At 40.0% G+C, this 20,177-nt stretch overlaps 1 protein-coding gene across 2 annotated transcripts in view; it reads left to right on the top strand.

Annotated features, from left to right (window-relative positions):
- The first annotated feature begins 525 nt into the window (after positions 1–525).
- Positions 526–20,177, top strand: part of gpr45 (G protein-coupled receptor 45) — a 45,191-nt gene continuing 25,539 nt past the window's right edge. For both annotated transcript variants that reach the window (XM_052026512.1, XM_052026511.1), the window contains exon 1: positions 526–836. In XM_052026512.1, the coding sequence (XP_051882472.1) occupies positions 811–836 (26 nt within the window). In that variant the 5' untranslated portion in view covers positions 526–810. The remainder of the gene's footprint in view (positions 837–20,177) is intronic.

Genomic DNA, 20,177 nt, shown 5'->3' with positions numbered 1-20,177 from the left:
TGGCCCCTTTATCTAATTTAAAACCTGTTACATCCCTTCCAGTTCTGGTAAAAGGTCATTCAACTGAAATGTCTGTTTCTCTCTCTCTCTCTGCTGCTGAGTTTTCCTAAAATTTCATATTCAGATTTCCAGCAGTCTCAGGATTGTACTTTCGATAAGATGTTGGGTTGCTGCATTTTAAATTACCACTGGTATCTAACGTACTCTGTGAATTATCAGCATTTCATGAGGCGGAATATCCTGCAATTGTCGTTCAGCTTTTTAATCTGAGGTCCATGTATTGGGTGAAAGTAATGAAACTGTTTATTTTTTGCCCATTTCCATGGGATAGATTGCAAGGATCTTCAATGAGAGATCCATGAGGCTGTAAGGCTCAAAATAACCATCAAGTAAAATAACCACAAAAAAAAACCACGCCACGACGTCCCTCAGGTGTCGCCTTTCAGCCTCAGGACGGTTTGGCTGCTGAGAGTGCCTGGGGCTGCTGTGCAGAGACGTTGAGACGAGCTGGGCGGCGCACTCAGCTTCCCCGGCTGCCTTCTCCCACTCACCGTGCACTCGGAGAAGCCCTGCAGAATCAACCTCTGGCAGTGGGCGTTTGTCGCACTTGGGAAACTGGCCTCCTGTTTGAATGAGACGCCTCCCGTTCTCATTCAGGCAAACCCAACACTCCATCCGCATTAATCGCATCTACTCTGGTGTTGCGTGCAGTTCAGCTTCCGCTGTTCCCCCTTCCCATCTCTGGGGTCTATCCGGTCTCCTTCTGCGCCTCTGCGGAGATCCTGGTTTCCTATCTGGATTCGCCTGGCGATGGCGAGAAAGAGCGAAGGTCGAGGGTATGTAACTGTTTTATTTTCAGATGCCTGATGAGTTAGTGGTGCATGTTTTTGTCAATTGGTCCTTCTCGCAGTGTAAACCCCAGCGCTTTCCCGAGTTACTGCACATCGACTGAGAGAATGGATACTTCTTCCCAATGAGGTGAAAGGCATGGGAAGCAGTAAAAAATCTGGTGCTCGTATGCGGCTTGGTCGGTAAGCATTGAAAATACTGAATTATTGTGAAGTTGTTTCAGGAAAAAAAATAGAGATTGGAATGATTACTCAGAACAATTTTAATCAAAACACTAAATCGCTTATCCCAGTACTGGTAATTGAAGGGGTACTATCTGTGCTGAGGAATATTTTGCAAACCGCTCCTGTAGTGCTGTAACGTGTATCATTTAACCTGCGCTAATAATAAGGCTCATGTTACCAATAATCAGCATAAGTGAACTATAATTTAACATGTAACACGCTCTTTTGAAAAGTTTCTAAACAGAAATTCGTTTGGAGGACGGTGTTTCCTCCTATAGTGGTCATGACCAGAGTACTGTCCATTCTTGGCTATTCCTGCATGCTTCAGGTATTAAATTTGGAAATAAACAAGTATGTGTAAAGGTGATTTCAAATCTCAGAAAGGGGCTTCATCATTTTTAATCGGCTTGTAATTTGTATCCAGTGGTGGTTAAACATCAGTCTTTATTTTACAGCAGTAATCTTATGCATTTAGTGCATTAAACAAAATATAGATATTGAAGAGAAAATCTTCTTCCCGTTTGGTGAAAACTTGACACTTAGATATTTAATCATATTAAACATTTTTCAGAAGCAAACTATAAAACTGATTTAACAGCAAATTGGATTATTTATGGAGATCTCCAGTACAATTAAGGTATTGAACAGTGTGATACAACATTTGTTCTAGGAAAAGCTCATTGAGAGTGAAACTAAACCAGTTGGAGGTGTCAGCTGGAAGCACTTTCACCTGAGCCAGAAACCTGGTATCAGAAGGTTGTGGGAATCCAGTCTAGGCTTGATAATTCAGTAGGTTGCAAAGGAATACAGACTATCATCGGTGTGATACTTAAAATGAGATGCTACATTAAGACTCTGAACAGCCTGTGGTGGATATAAAAGATGTTATTTGAAGAGGATTAGCGTGTGTATATCCTATCAAACAATAATGCTACAAATATTGGACGAGTAATCAATGGCTGGACTAATAGTCCAGAATATGTGAGTTTGAGTCTCAAGATGACATCAGACTGGAAATATGAATTCAGCATCGAAAAATTCTAAATATAAAAGGATGGCATCAGTAAATATGATTTGTCTACTATATCACTATACGTCTTTTTAAACAAAGAAATCTGCTCTCCTCACCCAGTCCGGCATAAATGAAAGTCTTTAGAACTATTTGAGAGTAACATTCAAAAGTTTTCTGAAGTGGACCAACCACTTGGTTGTATCAAACCATTAGTAACAGCCCACCAGAGCCTTCTCAAGGCATTTTTCATGGATTATTGGTCCTGCCAATAATACATGAGAATGGGTAAATGAAGACAGCCTTTGCATTTTGTGTACAGAACCTGAGATAAAATATATCTCCAAGGAAATGAGTAATCTCATTCCTAAGCAAAAATGAATATATAATTTAACCAATTACTTAAACTTAAGTTCAGTTGGACCTGTGTTTTTTGGCATATAAAAAAACAAACTGCTAATCCATTAATTACTTCCAAGATAAAGTGATCAGCTGAAAATAACCAACAATCTGGTACAGCCGTCACACCCTGAGAATATCCCTGGGAAGATGTGTAATGAAGGTTCCACTGATCTTTTACTGAAGTCATAATAATCAAAGAAGGAAGGTTCAATCAAGTGCCTGTAGAATACTGACAGAACCCACAAATCAAAAACATCTGGGTTGGGAAAATTGACAAAATGAAAATGGTTCACACAACTTCCTCTGATTGTGCTTCAGTAAGACCAAAGTCGATGATTTTGGATCTCCATAAACTACAATCCTTTTTCCTTGCGTTCATCCCCTGTGCTGAAATCGTTCTAGAACTAGTAAATCCTTGTCACTGTGTTTTGCACAACCCACAATCCTTCTATCATTAAAACAGCTTCTATTCTCCTCTGCTGCTACCTCAGATTATTCACTGGTAATATTAGCATTAATATTTCATTCTCGTCCGGCTTTCATCCCATCTCTCTTGCGCTATCCTGTCTCCCTCCTATCTATACTCTGAGCATCACAGTATGTAATCAGGGTTAAGCTTTGACTCTATATTCACACATTCAAAATGGATGTTATCCATCACTTGGTCAGTGGTGATAGTTCTCTGTTTAAACTGACTTTGATTGCCAGCCCTGTAAAAACGCATCGCATCCCGGGGCTTCCAGAGTGCAAGCGATTTTGACCATTCAAAGAAACTGTTGATAATCTTTTGTTTCAATCTGCCCTCACTTCGTATTAGACCAGCCATTTTTTTCTATCTTTCCTTATTGTACGTGAATAGCGCATGAATTTGATTCTGTCTGAATTATTCCTTATGAATTACAAAGTTGCATTGATACAGGTTTGACAGGTGACTGCTGATTATCTGTTCGTTATTTTTTCTGTCAGATGACCAGTGATCGCCCACTTTGCTTGTTGCTTCCCAAGTACTTGTAGGACTGTGAGGTAGTTAGATTGCTCTTCCTCCAAACAGCAGTAAAATAAATGCTCAGTTGATTTGTTTTAGGTATTTGTTGAAGAATAAATGTTTACCAGGATTCTAGAAGTAAACCCACCCTCCCCACTTCCCCCGCAACTCTTCCTTTGATTTGCGGTACCATAGAGTCATTTACTTCTGCTTCAGGATGTTCTGACTGTAGTTAGCTGAGCAGAACGGAACAATTCTGATAACCCTCTGAATTCCACATGTGCTGTCTGGTGTGGTGAAACAGGGAGAAGTGATAACGTAGTTGACAAGGCTATAGCTAATCACTTAGAAATAAATGGGTGCAGATAGAGCAATGGTGCAGTTCCTGTATATATATTGTATGCAGGCAAGTGTTTAATAATCAGTGAATATGGAATCTGAATTGATTTATGCATCTGTGTGATTGACCATAAATTGTGAGGAATATAGAAGTTACAGGCAAAAAGAATTGGCTTTGTGGAAAGTATAGACCGATGAGAGGTCAGCAGTGTTTGAACAGCAATGTAAAAAAAAACGCTGTTTGTAATGGAAGATTCCTGTACCTAAGAAATCTCATTTAGGCTCGTAAAAAAAAAATCCTTTCTTCCCAGTGTTATGACATTGCAATTCCATCAGGCTATAGAGAAAGCTCATCAATCATTCTTGATTTGAAAGCAATAAATTAAATGATTCATTCAGCATATCATGGGGAAATATGGTTAGGTTGTTCTTCCTCCACAAAATTCTAACTGTTGCACGAGGAATGAGATGCTAACCTTGATCTGCACAAGTGACAAGAACATGAGCTGTTGCATTTGCAATTCTATCGGTTCAAATCATTGTGCAATAAGTGCAAATAGCAAAGCTTCACACTCCAACTTTGCTGGCTATGAGAACGTCTCCCAGTCACTGGAATCACATTCAAAAGTGATTATTCCATTTACAATAATTTACACATAGAATTATTAAACATTCCTTGAACATTTCTGACAATAGGAATATTGGTCTGGAGTTTGCCATTAGTGAGCAGCTTACTGTGCTCACCACTGACCTTCAGAATAGGTTTGGACTAACCTTGCACTGTTGCCTTGAGGCTTTACATAATGAGAAGGATTTCTGTGACGTAAAAGCCATCAGGTGGGGTGAGGTGAGGGGATGAGGTGTTGGGCAGGGGGCCAAGCAGGATAAAGGCACACCCACACAACAGGTTGGCCAACCGTCAAAATAACTCTGAATCTTTCTGATATTAATAAATTATCAGGAATATTCAAGAACAATTAAAAACTATTTTAACCATTAACATAATAAAAATGAAAAACAAAGATGCTTGAAAACACATGCATACACATTTAAAATTAAATGACCCAGGTTCAGTTCCGGCCACTGTCTGCAAGGAGTTTGTATGTTCTCCCTGTGTCTGCATGGGTTTCCTCTGGGTGCTCTGGTTTCCTCCCACATTCCAAAGACGTATGGGTTAGGAAGTTGTGGGCGTGCTATGTTGGCACCGGAAGCGTGACGACACTTGTGGGCTGCCCTACACTCTACGCAAAAGATGCATTTCACTGTGTGTTTTGATGTACGTGTGACTAATAGAGATAACTTATCTTAACCATTAGTCCCTCATAGCTATTCACCTCCATTTACTTAAAAATTGAATGCTTTGTGACCTTATGTAATTCTTGTCCCTTGTAACACATTTCTTTCTGGAACATTGAACATTGTTGAAGTTCATAAGAATGTCAAGCTGTGCTCTCACTTTTGCTGTTTGTTTTGCCATAAAAATTGAAATCAAATTGATTGGTGGAATGTGATCCCAAAACACAGAAAATTCCTGAAAATCAGCATAATGTAATTTTAAGGTATTCACTTACCTTTTATTCAGAATTGCTTTATGGTCATAAGGTTCCTCTTGAGTTGTTTATGAATTTCGAAAATTAGAGGCTGTGTCAGTACTTTACAGTAGCTTGGCATCAAATCTGTTACATTTCTGTCCACATAGTCTGTGTGGTTTGCACCAGCATAATATGTAAGAGATCTGTGAAAATTGGCTACCTTCACCGCATATTATATTACTTCTCCAAATAAATTAGTGAATGCCCTCAATTTATTTTTGCTGCATAGATTATTTTCTTGTATTTAATCTTTATAAAAGCATTTGCATTTATCTGAGAATGTTAGCTGTTTATGTTTTGTATTGGAATATGTTAGATATTATCAAAAGGATAGTTGATCTGTTAGGAATCACTTTGCCCTGTTGCATAGTAAACTATATTAGATTTGTCTAGCTGAAGACTGTCAAGAAAGGGCTGAGTACCAAGGATCACAATCTCAGGATATGGGTAAGAAATTTAGGATGAAGAAAAATTTCCTCACTCAGAGGGTGGTTAACCTGTGGAATTCTTTATTACAGAAGGCCATGGAGGCTGAATTAGTTAATACATATTTGAGAGGGAGATATTTCTTGGCATCAAAGGGTATAAGGAGAGAGCATGCGAAAGTGGTATTGAGATAGAGGATCAGCCATGATGATATTAAATGGCAGAACAGTCTTCAAGGGCTGAATGGCCTTCTCCTGCTCCTATTTTTCTATGCTTTCCATCGTCACCCTTCTCAAAACAAAAATCCCTCCAGCCTTGCAGTTGCTATTTGCTCTTCAGTCTTTTCAACAAGTAATTTCCCAGATTCATGGCCACCTTACCCAAAACTCTAGGTTTGAACCCATTGAATTGAGTTTCCATGCCTGCCACAGTATCTAAACATTCCCATTAGTTGCTAATGACATTGATTGTAACCTAAGTCCCTCTTCACTCTTTTCAACCTGTCTGTCAGTTTGACAAGATTGACCACATGGTTGTCCTCCAGCATCTCGCTATGGTCAGCCAACTGGATATGACTATATGGACCTGGTTTTTGTGTGGTCTCATCCACATGCTGCCCATGGACAATATCTTTTGAAAATATGGTGTATGTATGCTGCTGTCACATTGTTTTACCTTATCAACACCTCTTTTAACCTCTCCATGATTTCAGAATTGTCAGACATTTGATATCCAGTACTTAATAAGCAAACAGTTTCCTTCCAACTAAGGCTAGGTAGAGCAAAGCCATTATCTTCAGCCTCTGACATAAGCTCTGTTCACTAGCCACTGATTCCAACCCTCTTTCTGGTATCTGCCCAACTCTAAACCAGATTATCCATGTTTGCTCCCAGACTGAGTTTTGAACCTCATCCTTGTCAGCACTTAGACCACTGCTTTCCAACTCCATAACAGTGCCTAACTTCAGACCTTCCCAGCTTCTCTGCTGCCGAAACCTGCTTTTATATCTTCTGAATTGGACTATTCCAATGAATTCCTGCTCAACCTCCCTTGTTCGACTGTTAATAAACTGAGGTCACACAAAGCTGTACTGATTGTGTCCTCGCCTGTACCAAACTTCTTTCAACTTTCACCCCTATGTTTGATGACCTTTACTGGTTTCCTGATAGCAATGTGAACTTTAAATTCTCATCCTTGTTTTAAAATCTCTCCATAATCTCATCCTTCCAGACACATATCTATATCTGTAATTTTCAGTCCTATAGCTCTCCAAAATATTGGCACTGATTTAATTCTGGCCTATTGCTTATCTTGGAATTTAAAGACTCTATCATTGGCTGCTTTTCTTCATTTGCTACAACCATAAGCTCTTGAATTCCCTCCCTAAATCCCTCCAACTCTTTCCTCCTTTCAAAAGGAAGCATCTACTTATATAAAAAAAAGTTGCAATGTTCTCAGCATTTCCTGTTTTTATTCTTCCTTTTAAGACCATCTTTTAAACCTACCTCTTTGATTTTTACGGTCATTTGCCGTAATGTTTCCTTAGTAAAAATAAAAAACGCTGGAAACACTCAGCAGGTCAGGCAGCTGCTGTGGACAAAGAAACAGAGTTAACATTTCAGGTCAAAGACATATTTCATTGTGTGGCTTGGTATCATTTTTTTCCCATCACTACAACTTAAGCTGGGAAAATAAAAAGCACTTTTTTTCTTCCGTACAGATAAAGTTGTTTGCTCTGCGGGATTTCATTTAGGAGGCTCTGTTGCCCTGCAGAGATTTTGTGAACAGCCTCCAGTATTCAACCAAACAGCTAATAGGCTCAGTAAAGGGATAACAGTCAGACATGGTCACTTTTGGTGCTAAACCCATCTCCTGGCAGATTGCGAAGTAAGCTCACTTCAACTCCTTTACATATTTGAATAAAGCACCAGTACGAATGATGAAATCCACTATGCCATTCTTACTGTTTCTAACAGGTGGCAGAGTGAGTATATTTCCTGTCACTGAACAGCTTTGTGATGTATCTTTGTCTTGATTCATCTTAAAGACTTTACCGTGTGGTTTATAGGATCAATGCACAAACATGACGTCACTCCATGAAGATCAAACCAGAATAGGACTCGTACAGTGAATGGTGGGGCCCTGAGGAGTGTTATGGAACAGCAGGACCTCTGAGTGCAAGTGCATAGTTCGCTGAAAGCAGCGTCACAGGTCGATGAAGGCATTTGGCACACTGGCCTTCATCAGTCAGGGCATTGAGTATAGAAGTTGGGAAGTTATTAATACATTAGTGAGGCTCCACTTGGAGTATTGTGTACAGTTTTGGTCACCCTGTTATAGGAAAGATGTTATTAAACTAGAAAGAGTGCAGAAATGATTTACCAGGATATAGCCTGGACTTGGGGGCCTGAGTTACAAGGAGAGGTTGCATTGACTAGAACTTTATTCCCTGGAAACGTAGGAGATTGAGGGGTGACCTGATAGAAGTATATAAGGTTATGAGGGGCATAGACAGGGTGAAAGTACGTAGTCTTTTTCCCAGGGAGGGGGTGCTAAAAACAAGAGGGCATAGGTTTAGGATCAGAGGCGAGAGATTTGAAAGGGATGTCAGGGGCAGCTTCTTCTCGCAAAGGGTGGTGCGTATTTGGAATGAGCTGCCAGAAATAGCAGTTGAGGAGCCACATTAGCAACATTTAAAAGCCATCTAGATATGTACATGGATAGGAGAGGTTTAGAGGGCTATGCGCCAAACACAGCAGATGGGACTAGCTCGCTGGGCAGCACAGTCGGCATAGACCAGTTGGACTGAAGGGCTTGTTTCCATCCTGTATGACTCTATGACTTTTTGAATGTGTTAAGAACATTTCCAAACAATGTTACGGGAGAGGGAATTGCTTACTTGCACAATTTCCATGTTGATCATTATGGTCTTCTTTCCACTTTCATTGGTCAAAGAACACAAACCTGATACTTGCATCTGGATCACTGGGTAATAGCTTTTTTGTTGTTTATTACCCACTTGCAAGGTTTTGCAGATCATTTTCAAAAACTTCTTGCAAATACTTTCTGAAAAGCATCAGCAAAGTTATTTATCCTCTTCTCGCTTGTTGGTAGAATTCTATCAGGAATCTGACTAGTATACTAACTAGGCCCGTACTCAAATTTTCACTCAAATGATCAATCCCTTCCCACTGCCTTCTCACCAATGAAGCCCATGTATGGCTATGTAGGTCCCACGCACTTGTATCCTGCAGGTATCTGTAGAAGGTGAAATTTCTGTGTGATGTTGGGAGCAGAGGCAGGTTTTGCCCCAGGGGTGTGTGCATCAAAGGTCATGTGGGATTTCCTGAGCAAAGTCACACAACATGCTTGTACATCATTAGGTAAATTACACTAGAGTTATGGTTTTATTTAAGCCAATTTCTAATTGGTGTTTGCCAAGCACTGGGTGAGAGAAATCAGAACTTAATTTTGCTTTGGTCAGTGACATTTGCAGATTCACTTTTATCCTTGATTCAAAACCCAGAACGCCAGTAGGAGACTTGTTGCCTTTTACAATGTGGCATGGGGGATGAGGTGGGTGGGCAGATATAGAGACCACAGACGTTATGACCACAGTCTTTATAGATGCCACATCTCTAGTGCACTTGTGAAATTTTCAGGGGCAAGCCTCAATAGATGACTCTAATAGTTATCTCTGATAACTATGCTAGGCCACCCAATGGTTTCGATTTCTAAGTTAGACTCAGTTTATGTGAATTTTAATGTCAGCTGCTATTAATTATTTAAACTCAAGAATTTCCTAAAGTCTCCAGGAATTAAGTAAGGCTCTGCTACAAGCACCTCAGTTAAAATGTCCTAGGGCATTAAAAATGTTATTTCTGTTTCATTTTTCTCACTTTTACTTAAGTCTTGGAGACTGAACTAAAGACTGTGGCCTTTATATATAATTGGATAATAAAGAATCTGTTGGCTTTTCCACTGATGTTTATCTTAGAACCCTTTAGGAGAATGAATAGGTCATACAGCTGCTTGAGCTTTCTCTGACAATCAATAAGATCATAGCTGATCTGATTTTGGCTTGAATGCTTTCCCATCTGATTCTGTAACCTTTAATTCCCTTATAGTCACAAAAAGTCTATGTATTTCCTTACTGAATATACTTAATGACTGGCATCCACTGCTCTCTGCGGGGAATTCCAAAGATTCACAATCCCCTGAGAGGAAATGGGCAACCTATAGAGACTAGCCCTCTGGTTCTGTATTCCCCTACCAGGGGAAATACTCTTGCGACATCTACCCTGTCAACCCCCACCCCCAGAAGCTTCTGTTTCAATAAGACCACCTCTTATTCTTCAAAGAGAAAATATCCAATCTACTCAATCCTTCCTCGTGAGACAAACAAATCATCCCAGAATCCACCAAGAGACCCTTCACTATACAGCTGCCAAAGTAAGTATCACCATCTTTACATGAGATCAAACCTCCAAACAGTGCTCTAGATGTGGTATTGTCTGAGGTCTGTACTATCGTGGCAAGATTTTGCAACTCTTGTTCTCAGTCACACTTTGAATAAAAGCCCACCTCACAGTCCTAATGCAAGATCTTGACCCAAAACGTTGACAATTCCTTCCCCCCCCCCCCCCCCCCACAGATGCTGCTCGAACTGCTGAGTTTCTCCAGCAGTTTGCTTTTTGCCCTAGCTTCCAGCATCTGAAGTTTTTTGTGCCTCCAACATCCCATCTGCCTCCCCAATTACTTGCTGTACCTGTATGTTAACTTCCAGGGTTTTATTGTCTTCAGGTACCCAGTTCTACCGGAACATCAACATCTCCACAACTCAAATAACATTTACCTTTTTATTCATGGTCATAGAGAGAGTAGGCATGGAAACAGGTCCTTCAGCCCACCGAGTCCATGCTGACCACTAAATGCTCATTTATACCAATCCAAGATTATTCAAGGACACTATTTTTGTCTTTTGTTTATGACAAGTTGAAAATATTGACAATTATTTTTGCTGCTTGACGGTAACAGCTACTAAATGTCTATCTATTAAACATGTATTAAACATGGACATGTGGCATTTCTTTGTGTAGAGCTGATGAGTAGTTGCAGCATTTTTTTTATCTTGATCATCTGCGTATTTTGATATTCTTTCCTTTGCTCACCATTTTCTTACGTTCACTATCCAACTCATCAGGAATGAAAAAAATAGAGACAAACTCTGGAATGAATTTTGTTTTTTTGTATGCATTAAGGAGCATTAATAGATAGACGTTTAGTAGCTGTTACTATCAAGTAGCAATTTCTTGGCAGTTTTAAAATGTCTGATTCAGGGAGGAGGCAGCAGTGTTCCTGCTTTCAGCACAATCACTGACAGTGACCTAAGTGCGCAAATTATCACCTGAGTGGCTCTGACTCCCACACTAAATCCAGTTGTTAGACATTACCTTCACCCACATAGAACAGTTATCGACAGTGAGTCTGTGAAATTAAGTAATTAACATGGTTCCTGCATTTTTCTTCAAATCTGAGTCAGAGCTATTTGTAATAATTATTAATTTTGAGCTGCAGATGGTTCTGTGTCAGGGTGAACATCTTTAATTGTTTGTTTTCTCCATTTTTGTCCCCCAGTTGCCTGTTTTTTATCCCCATTTCAAATGTAATTTTCATTTGCATTTCTATGGTGGCTTTACTGTAATAAAAATTTCAATGTACTTTTGTGGGAAATTGGGTAAAATTGCAACAACAATTTATCTTCATGAAGCCTTTAGCATAATAATACTCTTAGCAGGCAGTGCTACCAGTTGAAGCAGTCGAAAGCACGATCAGACTATTTTTAATGTAGGTGGACATATAGTAAGAGGGAAGCGTCCAAGAGATCCAAGATGACTTACCGATGGAAGGTCTGAATCTGAAGGATTAGTTGAATTTCATGACCATAGGAGGTACAGAGCTTGTGTTTAGTGAGACTGTAGAAAGATTTGTAATTAAAGTTGAGGATTTTTAAACCAGTGCATTGGAGGATTGGGAACATTGGAGATCTCTGTGTACTGGATGAATGTGACTCTGGTATCTTGCCAATTGACCTTTCTTTACATGTGGCACTGAATGCTGGCTGGATCTTTTGATTGTTGAAAGTATCATAGTCCAGTCTATCTGTATAATTGTTGGGCAGTCATGCATAGTATAACCAGCAGCGGTAACTAGACTAAAACACGAGGAAAAACCATGACTGATTTTTTTTTTCTCTCTGTTCCAAGTGTGGGGGCACTGAGGCCTATTATAGTACCTCCCTACTACTCAGCTAACAACACTGACCCAGGAGGAAACTTGTGACTTTCTGATATTTATAACTTGTAGTGTTTTAAATGACTGAGCATTGACTGGAATCATGTCATGAAAACGTTTTGTGTATCTGCTTTGACTATCCTTTCTCCTATTCTGCTGTCTGTTCACTTTTCGTTACAATAAATATAGCACAATCTTCACATGTGCAGCTCTTTGTAAATCACAAGTTGCAATTTTATTTTTTAACATGTAACTCTTCAAAAGAGCCAGGAATGCTCGTGCATGTCAGCTTTTGTGTCTGCAGGATTGTGACCTTTAAAATACATCAGTCAGTCAATTTTTGAGGTGCTTCAATGCTCCTCTGGAAAATGCAGAACCACCACTTTTATTCTAGAGTTGTAATGGGACAGCCATTGCCAAGTACTGCTAATTTGCTCCAAAAAAATTATTTGATTTGGGTAGTCAACTATTTGTCAATGTTACATAATACCATCACAGTGAAGAATGCTTCCTGAATACTAATCCCAGTTTCAACAGTTTGTGCCTGTTTAAAACTCTTATGTCACATGACTACTGCAAACAGGCAGCAGTAAGTTGGCACTTCAATAATTACTATTTCCAACAATACCAGAGTGGGTTGTGTGAACTGCCACAATCGTAGGATAGTGTCACATAGAAGGACCCATTAAGTTTGTTCTGGCTTTTTTTTTGAATAGCAGTCCTGTCAGATTTTCAAATAGTTATCCAATTTCCCTTTTGGAGGCTACTATTAAATCTGTAACCATTGCCCTATCAGGAAGTGCTTTCCAAATTCTCACCATCTGGGGCAGAACCACTTATGTAACTTATAGAGTATAACTCACGGGCTTTTGTACTCAAAACCTCTAATTATAAAGTCAAGGATTCTCTGTTTTGACAAACTGTCTTGTCACTTTAAAAGATTTGTACACATTTTCTCTTTTAGCCCTTTTAGCTCTGTATCTCCCTACTTTTCCTACCTAAATTTCCCTGCATTGAAAATGATCTTCCACATGTCCACCTATTCCAACAGCTCCTCTGTGTACTCATGCAGTCCACTATTAACCCTATCATTGTTTGTCCTACTTGCAGGTTGGTGTCATCTGTACATTTCAAAATTATACCATGTCAAAGTCATTTCTGTGTTAATCACAAACAACAGAGGTCCTGGTACTGAATCCTGGAGAACTACATTCTAAAATTCCCTCCCGCTCTGTTTTCTATTCCTTTGCCAGTTTTGAATCTGTGCTGCTACTGATCCATTTATCACATCTGCCACAATTTTGCTGACAAAACTGATATGTGCCAGTTAAACAAACACCTTTGAACATCCATTATCAAATCATTATTGGCCCTTGTCCACATCCTGTTTCATCACATGCACCATAGAAAGCATCCTATCCGGATACATAATGGCTCAGTACGGCAACTGCTCTGCCCATGGCTGCAAGAAACTGCAGAGAGTTGTGGACACAGCTCAGCACATGACGGAAACCAGCCTCCCCTCCATGGACTCTGTCTACACTTCTCGCTGCCTCGGTAAAGCAGCCAACATAATTAAAGACCCCACCCATCCCGGACATTCTCTCTTCTCCCCACTCCCATATGAAGCCTGAAAGCATGTACCACCAGGTTCAAGGACAGCTTCTATCCCACTGTTATAAGATATTTGAATGGTTCCCTCGTATGATAAGATGGACTCTTGACTTCACAATCTACCTTGTTGTGACCTTGACTTTACCGTCTACTTGCACTGCACTTTCTCTGTACTGTTACACTCTATTCTGCACTCTATTCTGCACTCTATTCTGCACTCTATTACAACATTGCACTGTTGTAATGAATTGATCTGTATGGACGGTATGCAAGACAAGTTTTTCACTGTACCTTGATATATGTGACAATAAAATAACAATTTATCAATTCCTTGACAATCTAAAATTGACCAACTTATCAAAAAGAATTGAGTTAGTCAACACAATTTGTCCTACTCAGGTCTGTGCTGGTTCTTCTTTACTATCCAAGGCTTTCCCAGTGGATGGTAATTTTCTCCACCAATAGTGTTTCTGAAAATTTCCCCACCACATCCAGGCCTGCAATTGCCAGATTCATCCCTTTTCCTAGATGAAAAATACTATGATGCTGGAGGAACTCAGCAGGCCAGGCAGCAGCCATGGAGAAAAGCAGGTGGTCAACGTTTTGGGTCAGGACCCTTCTTCAGGACTGAAGATAGGAAAAGGGGAAAAAGCAGAGCAGTGATAGGTGGACAAAAGAGGGGAGGCAGGGTGAGCACAGGGTGGTGATAGGTAGATGCAGGTAAGAGATATAATAGGCAGGTGCGGGGGAGGAGGGGAAAGGAGATCCACCGGGGGATGGGTCAAAGGTAAGGAGAGAAAGGGGGGAAAAAAAAGGTAGAAAAAGGAAATAGGCTAGGAAAGGGAAGAAAAGAAGTAGTATGGTGGGGAGGGGGGGGGTTGTTACAAAGTGGGAGAATTCAATGTTCATGTTGTTAGGCCGCAAGGTTCCAAGACGGAAAATGAGGTGCTGTTCCTCCAGTTTTTTCTGGAAAAGGTTGCAACATTTTGCAGTCCTTTTGTCTTTTTCCATCACCTCTGTATATAGGGATTGAACTATTATGATCAGTATCTTCATAATTTCTGCCTGTATTCCTTGGCAATCTAAAACGTGACCCAACCAAACTGTACAACTTACTCACTTAAGGACTGGCAACCTTCCTAACTTTTTTTTCTGCTTCAGGATCTCAATAATCTCCTCATTTATAATTCTTCTGAAGTCATATTCCTTGGTAATGAGTAAAATTCTCATTTACTTCCTCAGCAATACCTTACGCCTCAAATCTTTGTGGCCCCAGTCAACCCTATCACTGCCTACCATCCGATTGGTGCTGGTATTAGTGGAGAAGATAGTTTGATTCACTTTGGATGCACTGAGTCTGCCTAAATAAGAGCTAAACCTTGCACGGATATTGCACATTTAGCTTTGAAAAATTCTCCAAGATGTTTCAGAAGTGCAATCAAAAGAAATGGAGGAGACAAAAGAGGTTAGGAGGTGTGATTAGAAGTTTGGTGAAAGAGGTGTGTCTTAAAGAAGGTGAAAAGTTTTAAGGATAGAATTCTAGAGTTGATACAGACAGCTGAAGACAAAAGCTAATTATCGTGGTTACAGGAAATAGAAGTTGCCCAAATACTCAGCATGTTAGGCAATATTTTTAGCCTTTCAGATCAATGATCTACCATCAGAACTGGAAAAGTTAGAGATAAAACAAGTTTTAAGATGCAAAGAAAGGGAAGAGGGGAGGAAGACACAAAAGGGTAATAGGGTGGGATTCAGGAGAGATGTAATGACAAAACAGCTAATGGTGCACTGGTAAAGGAATTGGTAATGGGATAAATAAAGAAACAAAAATGTAATAGTAGTGAAGAAAAAATTGAATACACACCGATATGTCTCGATCTGTAACAGTCCAGAGACCTGACACATGAGACAACGATTTAACATCTGTGCAACCGAGTTTATTTCTGTAGGGTACTTGAATAGAGAATTAATGATAGAGGTAATCCATAACAAAGAAGAAAGGATTAAAAGTTAATGATTCAAAAATGCATTATCTCGGGGGTAGGACTTACCTCACCTGGAAACCTTGAATCTGTAGCATAAGCAATTCATTCAGAGCATGTTTTTAAAAAAATGTCTCTTTTTCTTTCCTATTATAATGTTCTAATAATTTCCAAGACCCGATGAAAGGTTTTGACTTGAAATGTTAATTCTTTCTCCCTCCCTAGATGCTGCCTGACCTGCTGAGAATTTCTAGCATTTTCTATTTGTATTTCAGATTTCCAGTAACTGGAGTATTTTAATTTTGGATTTCTTAATATACTGATGCCTTGCAGCTTTCCCATAGCTAAAACTGTAACAGCAGAGGTCCCTACAAAGTCCCAAGTTCAGTCTCTGGTGAGACCTGGGCTGCTAATTATGAAGTGGCAAACAAAGCAATATTCAGTTTATTGCAAATCCCCAGACATATTGCAAAAAAAATAGGCAGTGCTGTGGTCAGGTTATGTCCAATATATGTCTGATTGCCATGATGTAAGGGGGCCAGCCAAAACAATGAGGTGGCGTGGTAAGAACAGTGTGGGGGGGGTGGCAAAGATGGAAACTATGGGGAGTGCACTGATAAGCAAGGATACATATCCTTGAAAGGCAACTTCTGAGAGGAGATCTTAAAAAGGCATATTTAACAGTCTAGTCAGCCTAGGTCACAGAACCACCATGATAGCAGGATAAGAGAATAAATGTTTGAACCATTAGCTTTTAACCCTTTCTTCTTCATTAGGGATTACCTCTATCATTAGTTCTCTGCTCAAGTAGCCCACGGAAACAAGCTGAGAGAATCAAGTGCCTCCTTATAAAGAGGGTGATCATCTGCTAGTACACCTTGTCTCTGCAGTCATTTACAATACCTTTGGGTGGTGCACTGAGATGATGGCGTGACTGGCTTTCTGGATGAGGGCAAATGGGTCCCAGGGCCACATTTTATCTGAACCTGCCCCGCGACTTAGAGAGTGAGCTGAGTTAGGTGAGAATGGCAGTTGGAAAGTTAAATCTGGCCTCTATGTACTTAGAATAGGTTGGAGTAAAAAGAATTAAGGTTCTTGGTTCTGTTGCTATTCAGCAGGTCTTGCTGGAAACATTCATGCAAACACAGCAGGCAACATTTGCAGTCTAATACCTGCTAACACCCCGTAACAATGCTCTCATGTGGACGTTGATCAAATTAGTGAGGTTTCTTATGATGTCTGTCTCCATGGACCTGCATCCCTGCAAGAGGTCACTGCTTTAAAGGAGAAATGGGTTAAAGAATAACTCATAGCTTTTAAAAAAAAAGGAAAATGTAAGCTTTTATCTTTTGCCCCTGCCTCACCAATGTTTGTTGAAACATTCTATTTTTGAGCCCTTTCAAATCCCATTGAAGAGCAATTTTATTTCAACAACTTACAAAGGTCTTCATTTAGGAATTTAATGATTTTAAAGTGTTGTCTCAGATGGATGGTGATATAGTAACTGATAAATTATGAGTGCAAGCATTCTTGGTACAATAAACACTGTTTTATGCTGCAAGTGGAAAGACATCAAAGTAAATCAAGGCACTTTACATAAAAACTAGAACAGTGCTGTGGAATTACAGTGGTAGATTTGAAAATGACAGTGCTTTTGTGAGTAGAAATCTATTTGTGAGGACGTAAAACTCATTTACATTATGGAACAAAGTCAGAAAATACTGAACATCCACAGAAAATCAGCCAGCATGTTGGGGGGGGGGGGGGGGGGGGGAGAAAAGAAAAAGAGATTGTATTTGTAGGTGTTTGTTGATGAAGGAGAAACTTGCCACAGGGTCAGTGATGTCATTCTAACATTCCCTGCCTTAGCAACATCAGTGAAGAATATGTGGCCTTTTATTGACATTTAAAACTAACAATGAATTGAATCATGACATAATCCTGCCTAGCAACAGCATATCAGAGAGCTTAAAAAAAAGCTTCATGTTGCCTCATGCTGATTTTCTCAATGATGTATTTATTATTGTTAAGTAAGGTCAATCTGTAATGCTACAGCATCTTACTTGTTGCATGAAATTTCAATGCAATGACACAGAAAAAGAAAAGAATGCTTGAAGGTGATTGACCCAATGCTTATTTTTATTTCATTTGTTTTTTTTTGTGTTATTCCAATTCTTCCCATGAATTGTTGATTCTTTGGTATATAGAGTGTGCTGATATAAAATATCTAATGGCTGAAGAATGTCATTTCTATTTCCAGATTCTATTCTAGTGATGAGCAGCTTATTCTATCAGAAAGTTGAAAATGGATCATTGACCAGCCATCTATAATTTTCTAATATGCCTGCTGGAGGTTGAGGTGGCACAGTCTAGAGCAAATTTGGATATTTATGTTTGTAAGTTTATTTAGTTTTATATAATGCAGGTAAAAGTTGTAGGAAAGATCTGTAAAAATTCAATGATTTTAAAAATCCAATGCACCTGAATCCACAAAGCCAGTTAAAAATGTGAAAGCTGCAGAGACTATTGAGAAAATGGTTTTGTCAGACTTCATCATATGGGTATTGTTTATCCAGAATTGACAATACCATGTAGAGTAAACAAGTCAAGTTGAGTTTATTATCATATGCATAAGTACACTAGGCACAAGTGCAATAAAAAACTTACTTGCGGCAGCATCACAGGCACATGGCATTAGAGACACAACATTGACAAGAAAAGCATAAATTATGTTTAACTTACACAAAATTATACAAGAAAGAACACAATTAGAACAAAGAAAAACAAAGTCCATTGTAGTGCAAAGTGGTCACAGTGTTGCTATACTGAGGTCGTGATTAGGATTATGCAGGTTGGTTCAAGAACTGAATCATTGAAGGAAAGTAGCTGTTCTTGAACCTAGGCGTGTAGAACTACAGGCTTCTGTACCTCCTGCCCAATGGTAGCTGTGAGAAAATGGCATGGCCTGGATGGTGGTGACCTTTGATAGATGCTGCTTTCTTGAGGCAGCACCTCATGTAGGGGAGGGATGTGCCTGTGATGTATTGGGCTGTGTCCACTGCTCCCTGCAGCGTCTTGTGTTCCTGTGCATTTGAATCGCCATGATGGAACCAGTCAGGATACTTTCAATATTACATCTGTAGAAGTTTGTTAGAGTGTTCGGTGACACGCCAAACTTCCTTAATCTTCTGAGAAAGTAGAGGAACTGGTGCACCTTCCTTGTGATTGCATCTATGTGCTGGGCCCAGGACAGGTCATCCGATATGCTAACACCCAGGGATCTAAAGCTCCTGACTCTCTCCACTGCCAATCCCCCAATATAGACTGACACATGTTTGCCCTCCTTCTCCTTCCTAAAGTCAACAATCAGTTCTTTCATTTTACTGACGTTGAGCGACAAGTTGTTCATCACTCAACCAGCTGTCCTATCTTGCTCCTGTACGCTGACTCATCGCCACCTGTGATTCATCCAACAACAGTGATGTCATCAGTGATGTTGTATTTGGCATTGGAGCTGTGCTTAGCCACACAGTCGTGTGTATAGAGAGTAGAGCAGTGAGCTAAGCACGCAGCCTTGAGGTGCACCTGTGTTGATTGTCAGCGAGGAGGAGGTGTGACCAATCCTCACTAATTGGGGTCTGCTGATGAGGAAGTGAAGGATCCAGTTGCAGAGGGATGTATAGAGGCCCAGGTCTTGAAGTTTGATGATAAGTTTGGATGGGACGAATGTGTTGAACGCCGAGCAGTCAATGAACAGCAGTCTGACGTATGTGTTCCTGTCATCCAGATGGTCCAGAGCTCTTTGGATCTCTCTGATGATAAGCCATCAACCTAAAGAATTAACCCTATTTCTTTACTAGCAGATGTTGCTTGACCTTATTTCAGCATTATGTTTTTATTTTGGTACTGTTTAAATCCATTCAGTTTATAAAGTACTCAACTCCCCAAGCCAAGCTCAGGAAGCAGTCTCAGGCCTAGTTGGATCTGTGGCAGGTGGGAAATATCAGAGCACAACACGTGGTGGAGGAGTGGATGGGGTCAGGGAGGTCAGCATGTTGTGATAGGAGAACTGGGAGGACAGCCACCAGTAATGTAGGGAAGTGAGATTGAGGATGGACACGGCATGAAGACACAAGGATGGAAGGAGATCAGGAGCCAGCAGAGTATCTTGTTGAAGGGGTGGGGGGGGGAGGGGGGAGGAGAGACACAAGAATGGAGGCCAACACGGAGATAACAAAAATACTGTAAAGCAACCTGAAAACGCTCTTGGAAAAATTGATTTTCAATTGAATAATGTTAGAGTGGAAAAAAAAATCAGGCAATTACATTTAGTTAAATGTAATCAGCAAAGTCATTCATGCTATTGTGAACTATGTTTTCCTCCTGAACCCTGATAGTGAAATGACTGCATTTTCTGGATTTGGTTGGGTGCAGTGAAAGAACATCCATTTAAACGTCTTC

This window comes from Pristis pectinata, chromosome 11 (assembly GCF_009764475.1).
Source record: "Pristis pectinata isolate sPriPec2 chromosome 11, sPriPec2.1.pri, whole genome shotgun sequence".
Taxonomy (NCBI): Eukaryota; Metazoa; Chordata; class Chondrichthyes; order Rhinopristiformes; family Pristidae; genus Pristis; species Pristis pectinata.
This window is presented reverse-complemented; position numbering and strand designations above follow the sequence as displayed.